Source organism: Schistocerca cancellata, chromosome 4 (genome assembly GCF_023864275.1).
Source record: "Schistocerca cancellata isolate TAMUIC-IGC-003103 chromosome 4, iqSchCanc2.1, whole genome shotgun sequence".
NCBI lineage: Eukaryota > Metazoa > Arthropoda > Insecta > Orthoptera > Acrididae > Schistocerca > Schistocerca cancellata.
The window spans coordinates 696,921,369-696,944,353 of record NC_064629.1 but is presented as its reverse complement, the minus strand read 5'-3'; the positions used below and the strand labels follow the sequence as shown (position 1 = coordinate 696,944,353).

Genomic DNA, 22,985 nt, shown 5'->3' with positions numbered 1-22,985 from the left:
AATGCCAAGCAGAGGCCCAACAGAGATTACAAGTGCATTGATGGGTATGAGGAAGAGTGTGACACTTAGCACAGAACCCTGTGGAATACCATTCTCCAGACTGTGAGGGGCACTGTGTAAAGTGCCAACTCGAACTCTGAAGAGCTGGTGTGAGAAAAATTCACAGATAAAAATCAGAAGGGGCCCACGGAAGCCACAGTCATGGAGGGTAACTAAAATGTGATGGCACCAAGCCATGCTGTATGCCTTATATAGGTCAAAGTAACCGCGACAAGGTGCTGGTGGTTAGTAAAAGCCTGTCGGATGGTTGTTTCCAATCTGAGTAAATGGTCAGTTGGAGATCGTCCTGCACGAAAGCCACACTGATATGGGAACAAAAGGCCCTGAGATTCGAGTACCCAATATAATCTGAAGCTAACTATCTTCTCAAGCCATTTACATTTGTCAGACGTTGGCTTCTTCCTGGGCTTAAGGACAGGGATAACAGTACAGTCTCATCATTGTGACAGAAAAACACCCGTGAGCCAAATGCAGTTGAAGATCTTCAGGAGATGTTGCCTCTGGGGAGCGTCCAAGTGTTGGATGATCTGGTTGTGGATGGAATCCGGCCCTGGGGCCATGTCTTGTGAAGAGGTAAGAGCCTGCAAGAATACCCATTCAGTGAAGGGTTCATTATAGGGCTCAGCGTAGTGCAGGATGGAACATAGGTGGGTCTGTTAAAACTCTAAATTTCTGCCGGAGAGAGGTAGCAGGATGGGAAGAGGACACCGGTGCCATCGCAAAGTGTGTCGCGAGCTGTTCTGCAAGGAACAATGGATCAGTGCACAGAACACCTTGGAGGTTAAGACCTTGGACAGCTGACAGTCGCTAGCCGCCCTGAAGGCTACGGAGCTTTGACCAAACCTGTGATGAAGAGGCATACATCCCCAAGGAGGAAACACAGCGCTCCCAGCATTCCTTTTCACTCTGCTTAATAAGGTAACGAGCCTTAGCATGGAGACACTTAAAAGTGAGAAGGTCGGTCTGTGAAAGGTGTCGTTTTAATTGCTGCAGCGCCCGTCGGTGGTCCTGGACAGCGACTGCGACACTTTTAGTCCACCACGGTACCGGTCGACAATGAGGGGGACCTGTGGATAGGGTGTCAGCAGTGCCAGTAGCACAAAGATAATGGCAGAGATGCCTTGCACGACTGCACCAATGGAATTCAAGAGGGAGGTGTCGAAGTGCACAGCAGACATATATAAAAGCCAATTGGCCCTGTAGAATGCCCAACGTGGGGGCCTGTCTGCCTGACGGCAGCAGGGGAACAATAGAATCACCAGAAAAAGTGGTCACTGTCACAAAGGTCACCATGGGATGACCAATGTAGGGAAGCCACGAGAGCATAGGAGGAGATGACGAGATTGATAGCAATAAAGGTGCCATGAGCTGCACTGAAGGGGAACTGTCATTGAGGGGAGACACAAATAGAGGTCCATAATAAGCTGATCAATTAAGAGACCCTACCCATTGAAGTGCCCCCCCCCCCCCCCACAGTGGATTGAAGTCAAAGAGGAGAAACATAGGCAGTTGCTGGAGTAAGGCAGACAGTTCAATGTAAGGAAGTGATCTACCTGGAGGGGGGTCCGGTCCGGCACACAGTTTTAACCTGCCAGGAAGTTTCATATCAGTGCACACTCCGCTGCAGAGTGAAAATCTCATTCTGGAAACATCACCCAAGCTGTGGCTAAGCCATGTCTCCACAATATTTTCTTCCAGGAGTGCTAGTTCTGCAAGGTTTGCAGGAGAGCTTCTGTGAAGTTTGGAAAGTAGGAGACGAGGTACTGGCAGAAGTAAAGCTGTGAGGATGGGGCGTGAGTCGTGCTTGGGTAACTCAGTTGGCAGAGCACTTGCCAGCGAAAGGCAAAGGACCCAAGTTCGAGTCTCGGTCCGGCACACAGTTTTAACCTGCCAGGAAGTTTCATATCAGCGCACACACTGCTGTAGAGTGAAAATCTCATTCTGGCATTCTTTATAGTCATTTTTTTTTTTTCTTTCTCACTGGACCACACAACATCCATGAAGACTCTTTCAGTGCCAAAGGCACACTTTATTTTTCTGCTTTCTTAACTGTTAATATTGAATGTATGTCTAGTTACTGCAATATTTACACTAGCAGTATTATCACTGTTACTGCGTATCATCACAAGCTTTTCTACGTTTTTATTTCATCATATACACTTTGTCTACTTTGTTTCCCAAAGATGATTAGGGTTCAACATCCCATCAGTGGCAAGGTTAGTAAAAATGGTGCACAACTTTGGATAGGGTTTAGACAGCAAAAGAAATCAGAAGTGTCCATTTCAAAATACCCAGTTCGGCATGTGCCTCCAGAAATTAGTAGTGCCCATATCAAAAGACCCATTCTGGCATTTGCATTAAGTGATTTTGGGAAATTTGCCATGGCTGTTTCAATAAAATTATTCCAGTACTCAAATGATTCAGGAACCAAGAACAACCTAAATCTGAATGGTTGGTTGGGGATTTGAATCCTGCTCTTTCCACATGCAAGTTCTATGCCTTAAGGACCGAGTCCCATGGCTCAGTGTGTTTCAATGTTTGTGCTTTACATTCCCCTATCTACTCTCCCTATTCAATAAACTCCAACATTTCATTAACAATCCAATACCTCTCAATAATTCATTCACATGTTCAGTAATATGGCCGAAAGGCCCAAATACACTAACAAAATTATCACAGCAGTAAGGTAGCCATGAACAGCTTCATTCATGAAATGTGTGTGTCACACGATTTCTGATACACAATTTTGTTGAAGCACTGATTAACTGAGCAACCAAAAACTATTAATATCACTCTCACAATTCCACGCAGAATCATTAACAGTTCTCTTGTTTATCAAAAAAAGACATCTCAGAGCTTGAGAGAAACCTGCACTACAGAGAGAAATTTAAAAAGAACAAAGTTTAAGTACTAACCTCAGATCTTTCAAAACTCCTAAAAATGGTGTCTCCATTAAACGTAAGTGTTTGAAAAATTCCTCATGCTTAGCAGCTCCAGCCATTACAACAGATCGTAGTTTTTTCAACTGAAATACACACAAGTTTTTACTTATTTTAAGAAATCAATTTTATTAACACTTATAATCCTAATCATCACATTACTAACCGCCTCAACACGTTTTGACCAATCATTATTTGGATCATTAATGACGTCAGTTATTTTGGTCAGCTCTTCTTCCAGTTCTCGCACAGTGAAAATTTTGGCTGGTTGAACTTCCTCAAAAACTTTCACAAAATGCTCCTCGTCCACTGCTCCAGCTGGTGCTGTAATTGTGTAAAAAAGATTTAGTTAGTATCTCTAATCCATCTCAATTTTGAATAGGGCCTGTGCCACAGGTATACCCTCTGATAAATATCACTGCTGATTTCAAACACTGGAAAATCCAGGGTCGAATATTAACAATATAAGGAACAGATAGATTGCTACTCACTATAAACATGACATGTTGAGTAGTTACACACAGGCACGACAAACAGACCCTTACACTTTAGCTTTTGGCTAAAGCCTTCTTCAGATAAGGAACACACACATACACACTCAATAACCAGTACAGGCTGGTCTCTGCATGCCATAGATGGTGGCCATGTATGCATGAGGTGTGCTTGCTTGTGTGAATGAATGTGTGTGTGTGTGTGTGTGTGTGTGTGTGTGTGTTTCCTATTCTGATGAAGGCTTTGGCCAAAAGCTAATGCGTAAGTGTCCTTTCACTGTGCCTGTCTATAACTCAATGCATCATCTCTACGGTCAGTAGGTTTTCCTTATACCACTGCTCATTTTTCTCTTTAACATAATTATTGTGAGCCATATCATTACAAAACTGCATGAATATCTTCTCATTTGCTCTCTCTTCAGTAATGTATATAACTTCCATCATCAAACTACATGACTAAATTGGACTAAAAGCTTAAGTTTAATGCTATGTGATATGTGAACTCTGTGGAAGTAGCTTTCTTTTATAAGCTGCCAATTTTGTTGTATCATGGATCCCTAAGCATGAAGAGTTAATTTGTCTTCAACTATGGCTGAACATTCCAGCCTCAGTATAACATGACAGCATTAACCCTCCATGCATCTTTCTCTGCATGACTAAACATTATTTAGAGATGATATATTTTTGGCATTGTGTTATATATATCTGTGTGTGTGTGTGTGTGTGTGTGTGTGTGTGTGTGTGTGTGTGTGTGTGTGTGTGCTACTCTTGATGTTCACAAAAATCTGTGCTGGATAACTGTCTCTAATCAAAACTGGTCGCACCATCAAAAAATTGAAAATCAACTTGAAGTGTTACATGATGTCATTTTTACCACTGCTGTGGAACCCAGTCAACATAAAATACCACAAATAACTGTTGTATTGTCCAATAATGACAGATACAGTATTCCCAAACTCTTGTGTTGTCACTGCTCAAGGTATGACCCAAGCCATGAGGGAGTCACATAAAAAGTATTATAATAAATAAAGAGATACCTGTAAGACATATTACTGTAAAATATGAGCTAAATGACATACCTTTTTTACTGCCTTGAGTTCCTGATGAAGAAAATCGGGACATATTTCTTGAAGCATTTGTTAACATGCAATGCAGAACAAAAACTGTGTTAAGGATGTGAGTAATGGACACAACATACATGCAAAATTGTGAAAGGGATTAATTACGGTGCAGTCATTTTACAAATATTGAAGATACGTACAAAGCATTCATGAGACAAGCACACAAGCAAGTACACAGACATAGGAAGTGGATAATATATGCTCTTATTATTTGGCAGATCTATCCATAAGTGGCAGTCAAATGAAAATGAGACAGATGGAAAGTAGTAAGTAATTTCTTTATTATTTCAAAAGTAATCATTGTAACATTTAATACTTTTATCCCACTGTCAGACAAGATGCTCAATGCTTTTGTGGAAAAAGTCTGCAGTTTCCCACGGAACAATTTTTGTACCCAGGCATTGCACTGTTACGTCTGAAGCAACTTGATAGCCACGAATGTCTTCTTCATGGTTTCAAAAGTATGGAAATTGGTTGGGGAGACGTTGGGACTGTATGGAGGATGTGTACGAACTTCCCAGTGAAATTTCTGCAGTATAGTCAAAACAAACTTGGCAAAACATTGGTGGACATTACCCTGCAACACAGCCATGCCCTCCATCAACATTATTAGGCATTTGGACTCGATAGCCTGATTCACGTTTTTGCAAAGTGTCCATTTACCACGGTAGGAGGGCATTCACATGTTTCCACTTTTGGTTCTGACACTCTCTAGCTCAAAATAATGACATGTTTCACCACATCTGACAGTACGGACAGGACACAATATTCTTCACTGTGATACTGTTCCAAGTGCTGCAGTGATATAGACATTCTGTTCAACTTCTGCTACTCTGTTAGGCTGTGGGGAACCAGCTGCACACAGATTTTCCAGAACTTCAGATGCTCTGCCATGATGGTGTGAGCAGTACTGTGACTGATGCCCAACACGAGGCAAATATCTAAAACCCTCTGGCATTGGTCATTTGTGATGGAACACCCACTGCAGTAATGATATGATGAGCCAGTCCTGGAAGACTGCTATTTTTCAATGACACCCAACCTCCGCAAAAGTGTTTATTCAATGCAATCACACGTGCACACGACGTGCTGTGTTTGTCATATACAGCACTCATTCAGGCATGAACTTCCCTTCCTGACAATCCTTCTGCAGTAAAAAACTTCACCTTGCTGTTCCTCTCTCGCCCAGAATCCATAGTAAAGTCAAACACACATTCAATTCATTGGCCTCACGTCAACCATGTTTAACAGACAAATGGCACAGAGGTGAGCATCACCCTGTTCTTTCCTGACTGCCAATGGAGGGCACTTCCACGGACACAGCTACCTGCACTACCAACGTGCACACTATGCTCATTTTGATTTGACTTCCCCTTATATATGAAGCAATAATGAGTAATCAGCAATGTGAAACAGATGGATTGTTGGGTAGTCTTCAAGGGTATAATGTCTGTAGACTTAAAGGCAGGAAAGAATGGTTGATTGCATTAGACGTAATAGCCCTTTAAATTGTTACTAGCCAATATTAATGTGTTCAAGATTTTTGCAGGGATCTATGGTTAAGCAAAGGATCTTTGTACTTGTCAGCACCACCCACATTCCAATGCATAAGAGTGATTTCAGTAAAACCATACCATGATACTCAAAGAAATTAATAATTTTTGCCTACATGTCACGTGAACTGATGATTTATTTAACTAATATTTTATATTTACAAGGGTAAGACTGCTTTTATAACTATAATATGCACAGGAATGCATTATAAACAAATACAGAAGCAGGCCACATTTAAATATGAGCATTAGTCTTCAGAAAGATGACAATGTTTGCAGGCTGTTATTAATAAGCTAATTAATGACCCACTGAAGACTTAAAAAAAAACCAACGTCAGGGATCAAACTAAATAGCAAACATAAAATAGTTAAAGCAATATTCAGTATCTTGCATTCTACAGTATAAACTGCCCTCAAGTACTTATTTTATCTGTATTGCCACAAAACAATATTTTTCCTCATCTGTTATTGGAACAGACACATACTCAAAACTAAAGGTATGAACATACCTTTTAAAAGGGGTAACAAACCAACATTTTTCAGTTAAGTTTACCAGAGCATGAGCAGAGTACACTTTTGGCTGCTGTTAATCAGTGGTAACAGATTACACTGATATTTATTGAACCTGTGACTGTTTCTAGAATAAATAACATAGTAAAGACAGCAACCAGTCAGTAGATAATGATCATTTTACTTTGAAAAACCAGTTTCAAATGCTTCACTTATCTTCAGTGGCTTATACAGTTTATCTCACATTTGTAGCAACTTTGGAAAGCACTGAAATGGTCTGGGGAGACATGCCTCCAAGGTAAAGTACATAAAATTGAAGCACATGTTTAAGGCAAAATCTTGGCTCCACTAAATCTACATCTGTACTCTGCAAGCCATCATATGGTGCAGAGTGCATGGTGAAGCATACCTTGTATCACTGCTAGGCATTTCCCTTTCTGTTCCACTCACAACAGAGCAAAAGAAAAACGGCTGTCTACATGCCCCCATATGAGCCCTATTTTCTCTATCTTCTATTTGTGGTCCCTATGTGAAATGTATGCTGTCAGCAGTACACTCATTCTGCTGTCAGCCACAAATGCCAGTTACCTGAATTTTGTCAACAGTGTCTCACAAAAAGAGTGTTGTTCTCCCTTTAATGTCTTTCTTTAATCCTACCTGGTAGCAGCTCCCTAACACCTGACTACTATTCCAGAAAGAACTGCACAAGTGTTCTGCATGCTCTCTCTTCCACAGATAAGCTACACTTTCCTAAATTCTCCAAATAAACTAAGCCATTCACCTTCTCTACAACTGACCTTACATGATACGTCCATTTCAAGCCGCTTTGCAACATTACATCTACATATTTAAACAACATGACTGTGTCAAGCAACACACCATTAATACTGTATTCTAACATTACAGGATGTTTTTCTTACTCATCTGCACTCATTTACAGTCTTCCATGTGTCAAGCAAGCTACCACACATTACACTAAACAGAAATTCTGTCTCTCGCTACAGCCACTCAATAATGATCCTTTCCCATATGCTACAATGCCATTAGCAGTCACAGATTGTTGCTCACCCTATCAATTGTAGTGTGTGTGTGTGTGTGTGTGTGTGTGTGTGTGTGTGTGTGTGTGTGTGTGTGTGTCCGTGTCCTTGGAGATCTTGAGGGCGAAGGGTTGAGAGCATTCTCACTGTCCCTGGCAGCATGATGTCAAAATGGACATAAAAATGATGCTGAAACTGATATAAAATATGATGTTGAAACTGACATAAAACATGATGATGAAACTGCTGACACAAGAAGATTTCATGTCATCAACATCTTGTACCCCACAACTTATTCAATTCTAAAAGGAAGAATAACACACAACATCGTTATGCACACCTTTGGACAGCGTACTATGGACAGATGAACAGTGAAGCACTGAGACATCTACTAGGCAGACCTCAAAACCCAACTTTTCAAGAGACATAAATTTTATAAATATGTTGCAATAGTTCATGTACTGTAATGTGTTAATATTAACAGGGGAATGATAAGGACGAAAGTTCAAGACAGGCAGCAGTTTAAGCAAGTTACGAGGGTGGTTTGAAATGTTCTCGGAACAGAATAGAAAAAAAGTACTTTTATCACTGAAACTTTTTTTTTTATTTTTCAATGTAGTCTCCTTGTACATTAATATACTTGGTCCAATGATGTTCCAGAGCATTAATCCCATAACGAAAATTAGTTTCCTCCAGGCCTGCGAAATAGTTGTCAACTCCGGCTATCAATTCTTTGTTTGAAGTTAATCTACCAAAAAAAAAGAATTTCAGTTTTGGGAAGAGATGGAAGTCTGATGGAGTGATATCAGGTGAATAAGGTAAGAGTGGCAACAATTCATACCTTAGTTCGTGTAATTCTGCCATGGCGACAACACGTGTACAGGCGCGCATTGTCTTGATGGAAGATAACTCTCTTCCTTACTAAACCAGGTCTTTTTTTGCATATATTTTGTTGCAATTTGTGCAGGAGGTTAACATAATATTCTCCAGTAATTGTTTGCCCAGTAAGAAGATAACCTACAAACAGAATCCCCTTAGCATCCCAGAACACTGACACTATGTTCTTTCCTGCTGAAGGAATTGTCTTTGCTTTCTTTGGTGGCGGAGGATCGGCATGTTTCCACTGCTTTGACTGTTGTTTTGTGTCTGGGGTATAGTAGTGCACCCAAGCTTCATCTGTGATCACAAACTGGCACAAAAATTCTTGTTTGTTTCTCCTAAAATGAGCCAAACATTGTTCCGATATGTCCATTCTCATGATTTTTTGATCCAGCATCAAGAGTCATGGCACCAATCTTCCAGATAATTTTTTATTCATTTCTAATTCTTCAGTTAAAATGTGATATACCTCTTCAGATGACATCTGGAAAGCATGAACAATATCATGTACTTTTAATCGACAATCCTCCATGACCATTTTATGCACTTTTGCAATAACTTGTGGAGTAGTGACACATCTCGCTGACCACTGCACAGATCATCATCTAAGCTCTCCCGACCAAATTTAAATTCATTTGTTCACATGGTAACAGTTGAATATGAAGGATCCGAGTCCCCCAATGTATTCTGGAAATCAGCATGAATGTCCTTTGCTTTCATGCCTTTCTTTACGAAGTTCTTAATCACTGCTCGAATCTCGATCTTTTCCATCTTCGCAAATCACTACGCGGGAACAACAACAGAGCCACGTCACCACCACAGCGCTCTTCCAAGAGCACTGACGTGGCATGTGTTTACAGGCAACAGCCCAATGAATATCATGTGAACAACTCGTTGCGCTAACGCTGACCTCTCGTGGTGATTCCGAAAACTTTTCCAACCACCCTCGTGTATTATAGCAACAAGTGACAATATTATAGCAAGAAGTGACAAGGGTACTTCATCAAGCAAAGATATATCTGATTGGGTTAAGCTTACCATATTAATGTGTGATGTCAGTATAAAGCTAGTGTCTTAGTGACTGCTGGGTAAGAAGAATATTTTCTTTTTTTTTTATGTATAGCTACATGCAGTTAAAAATAGTAAGAACTGTGGCTGTTGCACATGGAAGCTGATGGAACTGGACAGCACCTGGAAATGGTTGGAAACTGCATTGGTCACAGTCTGAAGACTTTTGGCTGCTGCCCTGAACTGCAGTAGCATTGAAGCATCAGCAGAGAAAGATGTGTTGCCTTTGGCGTCTCTAGCAACACCTGGGATCTTTGATGTTGTAATGCCTTCCAATACACCTGACCTGATTGGTTCACACTCACCTAAGTGTGAATGGCAAATAGTGGCAAGGCTGCGTATTCCTGGACAGAAGGCAAAAGTGGGTAGCAGCAATACGGTTGTCTCCTTATGCCTTTAAAAACAGATGTGAAGCCTCGCTCACTAGTGAGAGAACACTTGGGACTGAGTCTGATCTCTCTGAAGATTCTAGACAGGTACAGAGGATGAATTTGCCAGGTATTGGGGACTCAAACATTAAGCATGTGATGGAACCCCTCAAGCAAAAAGGAGGCAGGTTAAGAAGGGAGACCAGTGTTGATTCGGGGGGGGGGTTCTTGTCCGAGATGTGAAGGAGGCCCAGCCAGCAGCTACTGAGAGAGGAACTCATTCACGTTTCCAAAATGCACACAAGTATAGGCCTGTATCACAGATTTTAACCTGTTGTAGAATTTTGAAACAGGTTTTATTCTTGTATATTATGATCTTGCCAGAGACCAAAATATCCTTCAAGCCATGATTTCGAGAAACCCAGCTCACATCATTCATCTACAAGACTCAGAAACCTGTAAACTACTGGCACCCACATTGACAAAGTGTTTCTCGAGCTCCAGAAGGCATTCATTACAGTTCTGTACTGTCAGTCAATAAACAGCATATGGAACAAGGATCATCTTTGTTATTGAACTGAAGAGTTCCTAGCAAATAAAACACAGCACAGTCACGGTACAGCAATATGAGAACACAAAAAGAAATCTGTAATATAACACATACAGAACATTCAATGAAAGAATGTCTACTATCAAGATAATACTAAGAAAGAATAATCAAAAACAATATGTTTCATGAAATACGTAACATGATGTACATAAGAACGATAAGTACAGATTATTCTTCAATTATGTTACATGCATGGTTTATCAGCCAAACAACTCTGCAGACATTATAGGGCACCAGAAAGCCATAGGTTAAGTCATCTATTTCTGAATCTCCACTTCTACTTTATTTACTGCCTACTAATTTGACCACTATATGCTCATGCAGATTTCAGAGAGATCTGGTACCAATCCACCCACCCATTCGCCAAATGTATTTATTTCCTTACCCCCATTTTTCTTCTGGTTCTGCCTGGAAGTGACAGATTACTGAAGGTCTGTAGCCCTCGTTTTTATGCGGTGAGCAATACCAATCATGTACCCTAAGGATACAGTTATAGGAGTTTGAACCCACTAATGTCATTAAATGGGCAGACACAAGCACTTCAATTGAATTTCACACATTGTAAAACCAAGCAACAAAATAAAATGCGAAAATACTCACCACCCTTGCATAATGAAATTGCACAGAAACTGTAATAATTTAAATCCATAGTTTACATTCTTTCATGCAGTCTGAATTTCATAAACTTAATGAGAATTAACATAATTACATAATACTGTACTGCGTTATGCAGCTGTAAGCAGCTTAAATTCCTGACCTGCCAGGAAAATCTACGATAAGTTCTTCCTGGAGCAGTCAACACACGTCAAAACATGCAACACAACATTCTTATTGTTTAAGCATCAAATTTATGCTGCATAATTTTTAAGCTACTTTTTTTTTTAAGCCAAACTCATGTATTTCTTTTTTATCCAATAACTTGTCCCACTTGTGTAGCATTAATTTATTTTGACCGCTGTTTTCTTTGATACTCATGCACCAAACATTTTCCCTTCCCTCACTAACCTGGCTTGTGTATTTGTTGCAGTATAAAGTCTTAAGTCAAAAACCTAACATCAGTATGAGCCATGTGACAACTACTTGGTGGACAATGATGTCTACTGGACTTTTGCATACACTACAGTCTTACATAATATTCATGCTCATGCATGTTTTCTAACGATATTTGCACACCTTCCATTTGGTCATTGCCTCAGTCATTTTCTTACCACTTGTAAATCTTCAAATAGTTTTCTCGATAAATATGTTTGCCTGGATACATGTCCCATCCAATCCCATTTCAATTTCATTACTGTCATTATCACATCTTTCACTTCCGTCTGCCCTCTGATAAATTTTGTTTTTCTCTCTCTTCCAGTAGTCCCCGAAAAGCATATCTCCATTATTTGTCAAGCAACCCTCAATTTTTGAATTTTTTTCATTTAAAGTGCTTGTCTCTCTACTGAAGTCACAACTGGTAATATTATATTATGAACTTTCAATATTGAATAAACCAGAAACTTTATTTTGAAAACTGTTTATTTACCAAAAGCACTCACGGCCAGTTCTACTCTTCTGCTTTATTTCTACTGCTGTCCGTTCAGTCACCATCTTTAAGTGCTCTAATTACAACTATTCATCAACTGGTTCTGTGACTCCTCTGTTTGTGTGCACATTTTTCTTCTTGATTTGATGACTGTACTTCATTATAGCCTTATAAAAACAGACCAATTAGACTGACTTTCGGACTTGTTCTATTCACTGATGAATCTTATATGCACTAGAGGCAAACAGCATAAAGTCACCAGTGGAAGAAAAAGGAGGAGGAGAAGGAGGAGGTGGTGGTGGTTCATGGACCTTCCATTCACATGCAGTCCTTAACCTCAACTATATATATAACTAAAATAGTTAATATAGATAGTAGTTATTATCATAGAGGGAGGTGGAAGCAACTGCTGACAAATGAAAGTTGAGACAACAATGTGCAAATTACAGAAGAAAGGACATGATGCTGAATCAGGCAGGATTCAAGTATCTACCGCAAAGCAGAACAAATTAAATGCACCCAACAAATATTTAACTGGTGATATAGACCAGCACCAGCACCACCAAGAATTAGGCCTTTTAGCCTATTTTGTCTCAGAATTGTTCATGCCACCATTTGGGGACATTTAACGTTCCTCTTGCCAGTTGGGTTATACTGCATTGCAGCTTCAGTTAGCCTATCATTAAACATATGTTGGACATGGTCATTCCGTCTTATTTCTTTCTTTTTTTCCCATGTGTTCAATGTTTAGTTCTTGTCTAATATCGGTATTTATTTTATGGTCCACTACAAAGTGAAGGACCTTCCTGTCGGATGATTCGTTTCGATGTAATTGATCAGATGTTAGGATCCAACATTCACTACCATACTGCAGCAAAGGCAACACTATTACTTTGTATGGTTTAATTAGTGTTTCTTTCCGTATGTTATGTTGTAATGTAGATTGTATAGTTCCAAAGAATTGTCTCAATCTGGCCAATTTTAGCTCTGCATCATCTGGATACAACAACATGGTACAGATAAACATCAAGTGGTAATAAGTACAGCAATCAGTCGCAAATAATGTTTATTGCAAATCCAGATTTTGATCACTGTGTGGCCATCTTCAGTGTTTAAACACATACAAAAAACCCATTACAATAAGGTGACATGCATCCTTTAGTATATGTTCAGTTGTGTAAGTTTTACTTGTGAGTTAATAATAAAATACATAACAGCAGATATCACTTAAAACATTACAACCATCTATACATAAACACAGTCCCAACTGGACTATCAATGTCAAAGACTGAGTTCACACTGAGGCTGCTGGCTTCCATGTATGTCATATCAGTTTACAGTGTCCTCTACATATATGACGGATTGCCAAAATATATTAACTAAAAAAAGTCTCTAATGTTTTAAAGTTACACATACATGATAGTGACTGTGTGAGGTGACAAGTGGCATCAGTTACTGCTGTACATTTTTAGTTACATATAGTTTAAAAATACAGTAAGTCCTATCCAAAAGATCTATATTAATAAATTTATTTAAACAGTGTTAAATCCAAAGTGATGATAACTTACCCATATAATTACATCAACAACATTTATAACAACATAGTGAACAAATGGCAAAAAGAAAATAGTTTCAATGTAGTGGACAACAGTAATAATAAGTGTATTTGTTTACCATACTATGATAAAATTAGCGACAGGATAACCTCGTTTTTAGAAAAAGAAAAGTAAATGTGGAATTTTGTACCACAAGTAAACTGGGTAGTATTTTAAAAACAGTATGGAAAAAAGAAATGTTTTCCATAGATCAGACATCTACAGAAGGGGATGTCCCAACTGTGATGTTTGCTATGTGGGACAAAATGATAAACAGCTTGAAGCCAGCTTTGGCAAACATTTCACATTTTTTTCAAAAGAGGTGGCAGAAAAATCTAATCTCTCCGCAAGTTTGAAATTTTTAATATCAGGCACTATCTTGTGGGACACTGCTTAACCCTTTAACTGCTCTAGATGTGTTAACGTGCACGCCTTTGTACCTGTCCCTGTGTGCTCTGAACGTGTTTACACGCGCCACCAGTCCTTCTACCTGGCACACGTCCAGAGCACACAGGGACAGGTACAAAGGCGCGCACGTTAAAAGGACCAGTGCAGTTAAATGGTTGATTAGCAAGGGGCCACAAAACGTTTCCATTTCTTGAAATTATTTAAAAATCATGGGATTCAAATACTATGAGAGACTTCCAACAGACACATTGATCTGGCAGTAACAAACTATTTACGATTAAACTAATCCTAGATTGCACATAAGTACATAGTTTTGGTGGCAAATATATTACCCACAATGATACATGGTGTATCTGGAAGTTTATTAGTTTTAACACCGAACTGCATAAATAATAATGTATTTTTATGTGAAAACTGTGTGAAAGGACATTATAAAACAGAAAAATGTTGGGTCCGTTCGAAATAAAGCTGCTAGTCCAATAGCTTATAACACCATTTTTGTCTAATCTAATTCCTGTAGCTGCACTTAAAATTTGACAAATAAATTTATTAGTGTGTGTCTTCTGGATAAGATTTGCTGTAATTTTAAACTATAAGTAATTGTAAAAATGTACAATGATAACTGATGCCACTGGTTAGTACACACTGTCACCACCATATATGTATAACTGCAAAACATTATACACTGTCAGTACAAAAAAAACCACACAGTTGCAAATTTCACTTTTTTTATTCACTCAATGACTAGTTTAAGGCCGGGATCCATTTTCAAATCATCATAACATAGTCAAAAATGGTGTTTCCAAAAATGCAAAAACTATGTAAAAAATGTGCAAACACACTGCTCATTTGCATATTTTTGACATAGTTTTTGCATTTTCGGAAGTACTATTTTTGACTATGTTACGATGATTTGAAAGTGAGTTCTGGCCAGAAACTAGTTATAGAGTTATTAAAAAAATTGAGATTTGCAACTTTGGCTGGTTTTTTGTTGCACCAATTAACAGAAGTTGCTGGCCTACAATTATTACAGCATGCTGAAAGTTCGTAAATTGGACACTATTGTTAGTTACAGCTGCCAGTTTGTTTTATGTATGTGCATGAGGTTTTTAAAAAAGTATAAAATAAGAAATAAAATAACAAAACATGTGATTGTAAAATAAAGTCCATATAGTTTAGCAATGCCATGTAGTGGGCGCTGTAAACTGGTACGAAATAACAAGAAGCCAATGGCCTGTGTGAATTCAACCTTTGACATGGATGGACCAGTTGGGACTAATGTAATACAAACTTTATTACTGACTCACACTTATATAACTGTACACATAATAAGGTATGCATATTACCTTATTTTAACTTGTTCCTTATATGTTCTTTAGCATTGAAGATGGCCACACACTGACTAAAATCTGAATTTGCAATAAACATTATTTGCAACTGATTGCTGTACTTTTTACCAGCACTGCAGTCAGCAATCCATACAACAGCACTAAGTACCCGTGTCCTCTGGCTACCCACAACAGCATAATGGAAACATAGACCGTGCATGTATTTGTTTGTATTTATTTAAAATGGTTCAGTTAGCTGAAAAATCTGTCAGGTGGGAAATATATGCCACGATTCCTTTCCTGCCTTTGAAAGACAGGTAAGGTGCCAAAATGAATTAGTTTATTAATATTGTTTATGGAGGAAACTTACAGTGTGATTGGCTTGTAAGAAAAGAGGATAAATCATTCAAAGATGGCCATACTAATGGTCATGTTGAGGTGAAAAGTGGGTAACTACCTGTTGCTGCTGCTGTTATTAATTAAGGTAACATACTAATTTATGTAGGTTAGCAACTAACAGTAAGATTGGTAGGGGAAAGTTTGGTAAAGTGGACAGAATAGGAAAAGTGGCCATTGGATATTTACGCTCTGAACAGCACTGCTGCCTGTCGAGAACTGGTCACATTAGTTCAAAAATACACTGCCATTGTTGTCAGTGAGATTGGCAGAGGAAGTGTGTTCCATTATTTCTGAGTAAAAACTTTTTTGTTTATGAGTTGCCTGAGGTAACATAATTCATTTTATCATTCTTACTACCTCACTTGTATGGAGAGTAATAATTTTTAACACTATCAATGTTTAAACAACACCTTTTTGCCTGCAAACATAGTTCCTTGTTATTTATTTCAGTTTGATAAGTTTTCTACCCCAATAGGAGTTGGTTACTCCCAATAAAACACGCATAATACAAATGATAAAACCTGAATCCTTTTATATACAAAGCTCTCAGCCAACATGTCTGTTCTGTTGTATTTGGCCTAACACAAAAGTGCGACTGAAGACAGTCTGCTGCACCCAACTGGTTTTCTTTCGTACACTAGGGCATGAAGATGCCTACAATACGCACCAAGAAATCAGAAGAACAGACCTCGGACTCTGTTGCGATGGCACTGTCCACGATACCCGTTTAGGTATGGAAAACTGGCCACGTGTAATACATGTAGTTCCAACATATTATTTTCTTTTTCACTTGAAAATATTTGGTGCGATACCTTATAATACATAGAGTCAAAATGGGTAGATGGTTAGCTATTAATAACTATGGTTTGGTGAAAATTGAAATTGTCTTTACATGGCCATTTTACCCCCCTCCCCCATGCAGCCCAAGGTGTAGTCCTACGATGTCAATAATGGCTCTTAAGCAAAGCTATTTGATGCCTACTGATAGAGAGGATCTGATACTTTACCTGATAAGACATTTACAGGATAGGCAATTCTGCAAAAATACATCAACCAATGTTTCACATGTAGTGTTACTTCTGACACTATAAATGCTGAGTAACATAAACACAAATGGCAACTATGGGAGCACTGTAGACTAAATCCACTCCACAGCTGGTTTGGCCAATGAGAGTGAGGGTAAAATGTCAGTGCTCGAGTCAAATGTATAGTGTGATGCGAGGCCAAGAAACACACTCTAAAACAAAAACTACGCAGCGTGAAGCAATTATCTAAATTGGACAGAAATCGTTAGGTGTGATGCACATGTACAGACACAAACAATTACAATCTCAGAAAAATTGGGCGAGTTATTCAAGATAAAGAGCTACACAAACTGAGCAAGTTGATAGCTTGTTGGTCCACTTCTGGCCCTTATGCAAGCTGTTATTCAGCTTGGCACTGATTGATAGAGTTGTTGGATGTCCTTCTGAGGAATATTGTGCCTAATTATCTCCAATTGGCACATTAGATTGTCAAAACTGCAAGATGGTTGAAGAGCCATGTCCATAATGCTCCCAATGTTCTGAACTGAGAATAGATCCAGTGACCTTGCTAGCCAAGGTAGGGTTAGGTAAGCATGAAGACAAGCAGTATAGAAACTCTCTTCAAGTGTGAGTGGGCATTATCTTGCTAAAATGTAAACCTGTCTTACCATGAAAGGCAAATAAACAGGGCATAGAATATAGCCAATGTACCACTGTGCTGTATGGGTGCCATGGATGACAACCGAAGGGGACCTGCTATGAAGAGAAATTGTACTCCAGGCCATCACTCCTGGTTGTCAGACTGCATAGTGGGTGACAAGTTAGTTTCCTACCACTTTCAGAGGTGTCTCCAAGACATGTCTTTGATGATCATCGGGGCTAATTCGAGGTAGGACTCATCACTGAAGACAATTCTACTCCAGTCACTGAAATTCCAGGTTGAAGATGTGTCGAGATGTCCCAGACAGCAGTGGGATACCTATCCGACTGCACATGGCCTGTCAACCACATTTTGTTGTCCTTCATACAAGCCATTCTGGGGTTACATTTCGGAGAGATAATGCCTGCCTGCAAACAGTGAGAGTTTCTATGGCTCATCTTCATGCTTAACACACCCTTCCTTGGTCAGCAAGCCCGCCGGATCTCTCCCAACTGAGAATCCTTGGAGCATTGTAGGCAGGACCCTCCAACCAGCTCAAGACTTTAGTAATCTAATGTGTCAATTGCAATGTATACGGTCCAGTCACATTAATGTGAGCACCGACTGAGTTCTACATCACAATGCCATAAACACTAACACACAACTGGTGACAGCACTGGAAGTGGACGGTACATAAAGTGTGTCTGGGGATGCAAAAAAACAGCGCACTTTTTCTTGTAATGTGAAAACTGAGTGCTTTATTTGATGTGTGAAAGGGCATGATCATTGGCTTTCATGCCAGGGATGGAAGCATTTCCGAAATGGCTAATACTGTAAACTCTCTGTGTTCCACTGTCATTAAAGTATACCATACATGGTAAAATGGCATTATCCAAAACTGGAGTTGAGGCAACCAAGGGATATAGTTGACGGGGGTGAATGACACCTGCATAGATGTGTATGGGTGAACAGATGTGCAACTGATCACCCACCATCTGAAAGCAAACAACCTGCAACTAGGAGGAAGCATTACGGTCTGAGGAATGTTTTCGTGGAATTCCCTGGGTGATCTTGTCATACTGGGAGGGACAATGGGTCAACACAAGTATGCATCTATCTCTGGAAACCATGTCCACCCCTACATTCAGTTTGTTTTTTCCTGGCACGATAGCATTTACCAACAGGACAATGCAATGTGTGACACAGCTCTCAGAGACCATGCACGGTTCCAAGAACACCAGGATGAGGTTACCATCCCCACTCATGCTGTTCATGCCACAGATCCTCAGCCAAGAAACCTACCGCAGCTGACCACAGCACTGTAGAGTTCTCCGTATTCCTGTTGGTAGCTTCCACAATCTCATTGACTCTCTTCGTTCACATCTCGCAGCGGTATGCGCTACAAAAGGTGGTTATTCAGGCTTTTGACAGGTGGTCACATTAATGTGACTTGACAACACAGATCTTATATCAACACTTGTACGACTGTACTATCTCACTGCACTTGGTTTGCACATTTGGCTATGCACTGGATGGACCAAAGGGGTCATTATTGGTTATAAGGGTACATGCTTACTGTGGGTCATTTGCTTGTGCTCCGTGATGGAACTAGAAATTCTGTATTATACTTTTGCTGGCCTAATATATCTCAATAAAACTCAATAGTAAGTACACAAAATCCTTCCCCCTTAAACTGGTGCACAGTGGCAGAACTGGTACAAGTAGCAAAGGATTGTGAGTACCCTTAATATTGCCTCAAGGTGACAGTAGGGGAAGTCCGGTACTCAGGAACAATGGGTATTGGGGCCAAACGTTTGGTGGCAATGGGTGGCAAGAGCTGATGCAACAACTGTTGGGGGAAATAATTAACCTCCACTGGTTCATCACTTATCTCTGCTGGTTGTGACCTCAACTAGGTGGATCTACAGCACAGGCACTGAGATAGTACGTATGACGAGCTAACGGATTAGTTGAGATACCTTGGCCAGGTTGGTATTGCATGTAACTAGAATGTGGTAGTATAGACTTAGGCCAGCTGTAGTGCTGGTCTACTGTAGCTACTCGGTTGGGCCTGACATGGTTGTATCAGGGGTATGTAATCCCTTACTTGTCATAGCTCCAACTGATTTTAGTGTCGCACTAGTCGCTCCTGTCAGGCCACCACCTTGAACATAGGAAACCATTATAGCCAATGATGACTCCTTTGGTCCATCCAGTGTATAGTCAAATGTGCAAACCAAGTGCAGTGAGGTAGTACAGTCATATAAGTGTGGATATGAGCTCTGTGTTTGCTGAGTAAGGTGTCTGACAGCTGTGCCAGGGTAAAATCTCAGCTGTGTGGTGAGGTGTAATGATGAGAAGCAGGTAAGCGTGTCATAGCTTCCTCGGAGGCTACTGTCGTTGTCATCAATTTATTAGTGTGGGCTGTAAATATTCAGACCAGTCACTCCACCCTAGAGATAGACACTGATTGAAAAGTGATGATCTGAGGTGTATTGCTGTTACTTTAACAAAAGGGCATAATTTACCAGATGAACTGCAGGTCATTATCTGATACTACGCTGTGCGTCATCCTCTCAACAGTGAACATGGTTGGCAATGCCCCAATTGTAACTACGGCTTCCTTTGATTACATTCCAGGCAATGTATGGAAAATTAAAGAGCATGTCCCCAACAAATAATCACAAAACCAATTTGTACCTGCTCTCATGAATGATTTGGAGTAGAAATGGTGGGAGGAAATTGCCTTGCTGGTGCTGACCAGTTTTTTGTGCATAATTTGCAGGGCCAGACTGCATGTTCAATATCAACATCAATCATGCTTTTCCAATGGCTTCATCCTATATATCCCATGGTGCGCCTCATCTAGTATTAGGAGTTTGGTTTGAACCACAACCCAGAATGAGGGTTGTTTGTAATCCAGTGAGGGAAACAAAGTAGTCTGTTGTACAAGATTTGTAACTTTACAAAGGTGCTTCACCCAACTACAGTACACATCATTAGCTACTTCTCTTAGAAGTAGGTCCTGATCTGTCAAATTTGGCACTTGCTGGGCTATTGCCAGAAATTTTTCTAGTGGGTCTCAGATGTTTTCGATTAACTGAAAACAAAGTCATAATCGGGACTAGTGGAAAATGTGATAAGTTGTCAGTATTGGCATATAGAAAAGTACGCCTGTAGTGGACCTCACCGTAGTAACTGCTTAAACCAAGGCCACCAGCTAAGTTATTGTGCTGGTATGTCTGCATCTGGTCCTTACAGCAAAATTAATGTAATAAGGAGTAATTTGGTCCAGTAAAAAAGAAGCATTAAGTTTTTTTTACATGAGAGCAGACTTCAAACACTTATGTAATTTTGAAAAAGCTGCCAGGCTATTAGTATACTACATAAATTTAAGCCAATAGGAAGAGTACAAAATATGTGTGGCCCATGGAAGGAATTTGCCGTAATCGTTTATTTTACCCAATACCAACCAGAGTTCTTCAAAATTTGAAGGAGTAGAGAGATCATTAACTTAATCAACAAGGGCTGATATAGGTCAGAGACCGTCTCTGCTTAGTATGTAGCCATAATGCACACACCAGAAAAAGTTACACTCTCTCTTTTTGCATCTGAATTTAATCTCTGTAAGTTCACAAAATAGGTGTAAATTTTTGAGATGTTACTTGCAAATAGCCCCTGTGTGGATGATGTAGTCAACATAATTCGCAGCTTGTGGCACCAACATATCATATCATAGCTGCTGCAAGTATCTCTGGAATATCACGGTAGCATTTGCAGATGCAAATGGAAACCTATTTAAGTGTATATTCAACATGGTCAAATCAATCCGAACACTTAATGATTCCACATAACTGTTTTTAGTAGATGTTTTGCAGGAAGAAGGTTAGTTAGAGAGCTCAAACCAAGAACTGCTGATAAATCAACAAATTAAACAGCTTGTTCCTTCGGAAATTCCACATTCAATTGTACAGTTAGGTACAAACTGTGACTTGGTCAACTTTGAATTTTGTCTAGCTGTAGAGAAAATATTAAATGAAGTGCCTTGTGAACATTAAAATGTCACATATCACCATGTGAGATTTAACATGACAGAATGAAAAGTTCCTAGGAGAGGATTTTGTGATGTCATTTTGGCCTGTACAGGAAAATTTGTGCTACGGCACTGGTAGGTGTGTGGAATCAGTGCATATAAGAAGGTGATCCTTTGTGTACTTGCATACAAATTGCATAGAAGAAGATTCCAGCAGGAACACATTCAGACACTTCTTCATTCCATGCCACAACATGCAGTGCACGCAGTTTCTGCAGCAAACTAGAATCTAAAACTCGAGAGATCATGAACAGTTACTTAATCCCAATCATTTTTCTATTTTCATAGCCATAATTTTTGGTAAACTAATTTCAGTATAATCATCCTTCACAGTGTTGGAATTTTCAGAAACATTATTATATATGTTAATTACGGTAAGTTTGATTTGTCTTTGTAGGTGGTTCAGTACTGTTCTGTCTAAAATTCATTTGTACTCTACAATGTTTGTAACATTTCACTAAAATGAAGACTGACACAACATTCCAATGATGAAATGGTTCACAGCTACAAAAAATGGCTGGGCCCATTCCTTTCCAGCTCAATCAAAATACATAATTCAGAAAACATTAATTAGTAATAGCAAAGAAGTATATATACTTTCTCTGATAAAGTTGTCAACGGATGTAATAAGCCACAAAGTTTTAAGTCCACAACACTAATTTAGCTATAAGAATAATTTTCATAGATATTTCAGACCATAATTTAAAGTATGCCTATTTGTTGACTACAAATACAGATAACTCTGACCATTGACTTTTTAAATATTTATTTATTTCCTCAAACTACTTTTTGAGACTAATGAGGAATGCACAAGTTGTGTATTTATTTTCGTAGCATGATGCTGGATACTGGCTTGCGGCAGTATGGGCAGTGATGTACTTAATATCGACCTGGAAGTTTCCATTTTAATTACATACTGACCACACAATTAACTTTATACTGCAAACAGTGACTGTCATATAAATCTACCAGTATCGGTTGTACAACTACTATACGGAAATGAACATATATATTAAAAGTGACTGGTCACAGTTACCTGTATTTATTTTAAAATAACACAGTAATATCTTCTAAAATGTCCATAAATGACAAACGTAATCTTAATATGCCTCATAAATGTTTCTACACTTGCAACTGGGTAAAATCACTGTCGTTTTAATATGAAATAACTTGTATGATTTCAAAATAATGGAAATGATGCACACTACTTTACATTTAATATCTTGTACAGTTATTCACATTTGTTACACCTTGCATACATCCAGACAGTAAACAGTACATAGTACACAATAGTGATGAGAAATTTGAACAACATTAATTCTACACTAATCAAGCC

At 39.2% G+C, this 22,985-nt stretch overlaps 1 protein-coding gene across 19 annotated transcripts in view; it reads right to left on the bottom strand.

Moving 5' to 3' along the window:
- LOC126183635 (CLIP-associating protein 1-B-like) overlaps positions 1–22,985 on the bottom strand; it is a 764,859-nt gene that overhangs the window by 672,333 nt on the left and 69,541 nt on the right. For 17 of the 19 annotated variants that reach the window (XM_049925777.1, XM_049925772.1, XM_049925761.1 and 14 more), the window contains exons 11-13: positions 4,570–4,590; positions 3,166–3,323; positions 2,976–3,085 (exon numbers count right to left, since the gene is read on the bottom strand). In XM_049925777.1, the coding sequence (XP_049781734.1) occupies positions 2,976–3,085; positions 3,166–3,323; positions 4,570–4,590 (289 nt within the window). The remainder of the gene's footprint in view (positions 1–2,975; positions 3,086–3,165; positions 3,324–4,569; positions 4,591–22,985) is intronic. The other 2 variants (XM_049925775.1, XM_049925776.1) reach the window with 1 other exon arrangement.